General features: G+C 38.7%; 1 protein-coding gene across 1 annotated transcript in view; it reads right to left on the bottom strand.

Annotated features, from left to right (window-relative positions):
* The window catches only part of APP (amyloid beta (A4) precursor protein), a gene marked incomplete at its 5' end in the record, with an annotated part of 112571 nt that extends 107825 nt beyond the window's left edge, over nucleotides 1-4746 (bottom strand). Inside the window, 2 exons of the mRNA XM_010014159.1 lie at nucleotides 2982-3175; nucleotides 4634-4746. Of these exons, the coding sequence (XP_010012461.1) occupies nucleotides 2982-3175; nucleotides 4634-4746 (307 nt within the window). The remainder of the gene's footprint in view (nucleotides 1-2981; nucleotides 3176-4633) is intronic.
* Nucleotides 4747-5759: the final 1013 nt, after the last annotated feature.

The following is a 5759-nucleotide window of genomic DNA, read 5'->3' as shown; positions in this document are numbered from 1 at the left end:
CCAGTAAATTCCCACCGCAAACCTGTGGCAGACAGCACGAAACTCTTCTCCTAAGGACGAGCTAGTATCTTCTAATTTTCACAAACACAAGTGTTCCCCAGAATTAGTGAGTACCCCCCTCCCCAAAACACACAGCATGATTTGGAGTGCTCCCTGTGTGCATTAAAAACCATCAACTGGAAGACAACAACAACTTGCACCTAGTTGATCTAACCCAAGTAGAAGCTATTGCTCAGTGAGGAAACCACTTTGATAGTGTTTTGCCCAACTGATGAACTAACAGCATACCCCCTCCCGGCTCAGGGAGAGGCTCCGTGAAGAACCCAAACCTCCTCTGACAGAGGGTTTTGCTTCAGAGCTGCTGAGCAGCGGGATTGGCATTAGCCAGTGCATGAGCTACCAGCACCTTCTCTTCCCTTCACAGAGGGTCACGCTGAGGATGTATTTACACACAAAGGAATGTTAAATTCTTTGAAGGCTTCAAGATGAAGCAAATATCATCAGTGTGAGACCATCCATGCAAGGTGAAAAAGATACGACTTTAGTAAGTACCTGAAACAGAGGTGCAGAGCATACTGGGAATTCAGCATTCGGTAAGTGTTCCCCTACTTCTCACTTCCTTTCTCCCTCATAATCAGCTTAGGACTAAGGCATATATATATTTACAAACACAAAAACATATGGTCATACATACATGAATATACACACACAAAATCTGAACTACCACCCACTGCTGTATAAGAAATGAGTAATTTTTTTTTTTTCCATATGACTAAATTTTAAGAGTATTTCTGGCACCGGTACACATGGCTATAATGCAGTTGGGAAGCTGAAGAGGCAGCAAGAAATATGAGTTAGTCAGTGTAAAAGAACTGCAAATTGCTTGGCTCTTCATCTGCAGTTGAAGTGCCCTATAAAAGGATCTTTTAATTTTCCTTTTGCTTCCACTTCTAAACCAAACCAAACCAACCAACCAACCAACCAAAAAAAAAAAAAAAAACCCCCCCCCCCCCCCCCATAAAAACAGTATTTGCTTAGAACTTCAGAAATAGATTCAAATGCAATTACAGCTTCTATTCCTAGAGGATACAAAATTTATGAAATTATTCTTGAACTCATCTCTCCAGATACTAAACTGCTTTATGAGGAACAAAATGGACTAGAGTAGTAAATTAAATGTTCAGTGACAAATATGAAAAAGACAGAAATGGGCTGTCATACAAACAGAGGTATTCTATATACACACTTGTGAACTCTTATTTAAAATATTTCAGGAAATTTTGATCAAATATATGAAAGAAAAGTTTTTTATCTATGTATTTTATATATAGGTATATATAATAAACATATATAGGTAAGACAATAGGTATATAAGATAGACCTATGCATCTGTTTGTGTGTGTGTGTGTGTGTGTGTGTGTGTGTGTATGTATATATATATGAGATAAAAAAAAGCAAATCTGCCTCAATTAGAACAAGGTCTGCATTCATTTCTTATTTTAAAAGAATGTGGTCCAATCAAAATCTAAATGAAATATACAGAAGTGACACAGCAACAATCCAAAGGTTGGTTTACAAATCCCACTGAAAGGGTTATAAATTGTGACACTTTGACAGGTATTGGAAGTACAAGTCAGAAAAAAGCCTGAACGTGTCAAGACAGAAGATGCAATGTTGCTTGATGCTGGTTTCTTGCATTGAGCAGTCCTGACCATTCACTCCAATTTATGAGAGAAAGCTGGAAATTACAACAGGGAAATATTTATTTTTATTAAGTTTATTCCGTTATCCACAAAGAACTCTTCCCTGCAACACTTAGTAATGCTTTGTCAGGAAAAATTTAGATGCCCACCATGACACGGTTTCTAATTTTTCACTGGTTTAATGCCATCTATTTGCACCAAGTTACAGCAATTCAATCTCTGTCCTTCATCTCTACACTGTTCCTGAACTTGTTGCCATCTGGATTATCTATTAACTTTCCACATTATTCACTTGATTCAGTCCTCGTTTATTTTCAGGGTTCTCCTTGAAATCACTAGTAATCTGCCTGAGGTTCTGGATTTTGTATATTATTTGTAAAAGATGCAGTATCATCAACTAAGAAGTAGAAACACTGCATTAGCACAGTGTGAACTGATAGAAGTCTAGGGAGCACAAAATGAATTTGAATGTAGATCTTAGCTTTATGAAGAAAGCATCTCAGAGTTGTTTGAATTCAGTTGCAAGGACATAACACTGTATTCTGTTCTCACAACTGCTGTCTAACACGCTCAAAAGAGTAGTATGAAAAGGCTTTGACAGCACCAGACCACTCAGTTAAACACAGTCATAACCCGTATTTGGCTCAAAATTAGCCTATGTGCACAGGGGATGTTAAAGGGTAAAGACAAGTACAGTATTTTCCCATCCACTGCTGTCTTGCAAAGGAAACCTCCATACTCCATCTTCACAGCACCGTATTAATGAATCTGTCAGAAGCTAGATATTAAAACAGATTTTCTTTTAGATCACATTTAGAAAGTAACTGTCAGCAGAAAAATATTCTTACAGTAATTATGGCACACAGCTAGTGCCTTTTATGAATGAAGATGTTTCAAAACCTCCAACAGTTATGTTGGCTGAGTATCTATTGCAGTACTCTGGACTGCAAATGAAGCATCTTAAGAGTACAGCATTTATCATTTAGTTGTCAGAAAGTATGTATTTAAGCATTTTTGTTATTAATATGGCAATATTTCTCATTGAAGAAATGATGAGGGCATCAAAAGCACAAGAACGATATTAACTAAAAGCTTATTAACAATAAGCTGTTCTGTAGCAAGTTAAAAATAAATGAGAACACTGATGTTTTCTACCACTGTAGTTGCCAGTTCACTTACAAGCAGCAGTGACTCTTATACACTGAGGTCTTTTAGACAGATTTTTGGCATTGTAATAGGATGATAATAACAAGTTGAAGGATAGAAAGTCACTCTAACCTTCCATCTGCATAGTCTGCATCGGCACCTCCCCACCAGACGTCAGAATCATCATCTTCGGCATCAGCTGAGTCAAGATTGTCGCTTTCCTCTGCTAACGGGCAGCAAACAAACTCCACGCCACGGAACTTGTCAATTCCACAGGGCAGCAGCATGCCATAGTCATGCAGATTCATACTCTTCTCACTACAGGACTATAGAAAATAGAAAGAAAACAGCAACAATATTGTCATGGAGGAAGCTAGAAAAAACGTCACAGACCTTGAGAAAATGTAAGGGGCTGTGTATTGCCCTAGGAAGTGGGAGCTGGTGAACTGCATGGTTTCTGAATTTTGAAAGACAATTTAGGATAGTCATGTGTGCATTCAGTATCTGCATGGTAGGTAGTTCCCTACCTTTGTCCAAATGACCACTGTAAGCAACGAGCTCTCCGCTTCCCTGCCCTTTAATCTTTCCCAGTATAGAAAGACTTGTCTCTTCCCATACATATGACAACTCTATAACCTCTTGTGTAAAATCCTCACAGGCTCTGCCCCATAAACAGGAAATTTGAAGGCAGAATATTGTTTAATTTGATGTATTAATACTGATCGTGATGTATTAATGCTACTGAAGAGTTCACTGCAAGATAGATAAACATTTAAAATACTTGTTATACTGGAAACACACCGTATGTCGTCTGACAGCTTCTAGCCTTGTTTGGAAAACAGTAATGCATAATTATACCTGAGAGAAATAGTGACGTAGGACAGAAAGATATAGTGATATAGGACAGATGAAGAAAGGAAAATAGCTCAATGCTGCACAGTGATGATGTTCTTCAGGGCTATGCCATTCCAAGTTTGCATGTACTTAAAAGGGACTAGAATTTGCCTGCATAAAGCTTGGTGCCTTCAACACTTCATTTGAGGAGCAACAGTATGATTCAAGCGAGAACTGAAAATTTGAAAAGCTGCTGAGTACATTTCAATTTTGATCTCCAGAAGATGGGATAACATACAAACTAAGAGGTTCCAAACAAAATAGCAGCCAGAAATCTTCTTGCAGCTCATCTCCATTTTTATTCCTAAAACCTCTCTACGTAAGGACAAAAAAATGTCCAAAATGCATTAGCAATTATAACATTAGGTTTATTTCTGTTTTCAGTAAAACACTGGTAAGTTGTAAAAACTTTGTGCTTGACTGCAAAATATATTTGGCTAGTCCTATGTGTTATCAGCTCTCCTACCCTTTTACACTGAGTTTCACATATTACATTCTTTAAAGCCTGTTTGATCTCTGTGAAGCACCTGGCATACCAATATCCGTACTGAGGACAATGATAAAGGCAAAGCCTAGGCATTAGTAACCAATCTTCAGCTCCAGAGCAGCACTAAAACAGGAAGCCAAAGGAGGCAGAAAACATGGTGGGTGTGTGAGTGGATGTGAGGGAAAAAAAAATCCAGTGCTACGAAACAGGGTCAGTGTTCACGTGTCAGGGTTAAATATCCAACAGTGGACTGGTGTGTTCAGCAGACTCCCACTTCCTACCCTATAAAGCAGAACAAACCACCATTTGCTCAAACATTCATCAGAGTTTTTAAACTCATCCTCAGAAGAGTGATACAGCTCTAAAGAAGGAAGGTAGGAAATATTAAGACAGATGAATATACCTCTTTAGCAACAGTATGCCAGTGCAGGTGAGTTTCACACACATCCATCCTTTCCTGGTGAAGGAACTTGCACTTGTCTGGTACCAGAAGGGCATCACTCACAAACTCGCCCACTGAAAGAAAAACAAACCCAAAAATATTAATTTTGTTTCCAGTACCTCATCCTGTTAAACCTTTAGCTACGCACAGGGCAGCTTCCGTGAATGAGTGGCAGGGTCTGTTTGCAGAGAATGGAACAGTTTCTAGATGGTGCTTCTACTATCACCTTCTACTATCACCTTCTTCAAACCGTTCCTTTCAAAGTAGCTCCTGTCTTTGATCTCAGTGATGTATTAGATGATGAAAACTTTAGCATAATGTGCTAACTTTCACATATCCAGTGTAAAACTTGCAGGACCCATCAAAGACATATGTAGTGCAACATGAAGTCAGGAACTGGTGGATCCAGCTCCTGGAAGCGGAGTGCAGAGATGGGGAGGGACAAGTACGTTTTGCATCTGAGTAGTGGCAGGGAGAGAGCTTGAAGGGTTTTGAAATATTTAGCTTTTCCACACAAAACAAATACGACACCAACACATTATTTTAAACAAGTCGAGAATATTTGTACTGAATTACAGCATGAACAGCAACACAGTCCCTATTAGTCCCTTAGCTATTTTAGTTGACACTGCCTCTTTATTTCAACCGTATTTCATCAGTCAGACAAATTCAGGTTAGCCCAGAAGGTTGATGAGCAAGTGGAGCTCATCCGCCAGGGAATAAGGTGATTCATGGATGACCTGAGTATCCAGACAGATTAAAGTGGGGAAAAAAGGCTCTTTACCAAGGTCACAACTGACCAAAGACATTGTGCTGTCTTCGGCAGTAGAACAAAAATTTACACACTAAAGAAAAAAAGCAATGCTCACAGCTTTAGTACTGACAAGAAGAAACTCAGCTGATAAGTAACACAATTTATTAGACTAAAATCACCGTAATTCTGTATAATTCTGGCATTGCAATTAAATAACCTCCAAAACCCCTGAAGATTTTTCTTTTTTAAAAGGAAAAATTACAGCGCTTTCAAGACATCGATACACTGAACAGATACTGGATTGTGAAAGCACATGACTCAGCTGAGAGAAAT

The sequence above is a fragment of the Nestor notabilis genome, unplaced genomic scaffold (genome assembly GCF_000696875.1).
Source record: "Nestor notabilis isolate BGI_N333 unplaced genomic scaffold, ASM69687v1 scaffold3905, whole genome shotgun sequence".
NCBI classification, from domain to species: domain Eukaryota; kingdom Metazoa; phylum Chordata; class Aves; order Psittaciformes; family Psittacidae; genus Nestor; species Nestor notabilis.
Note: the sequence above shows the minus strand (reverse complement) of the source record. Positions and strands in the feature narration are given on the sequence as shown.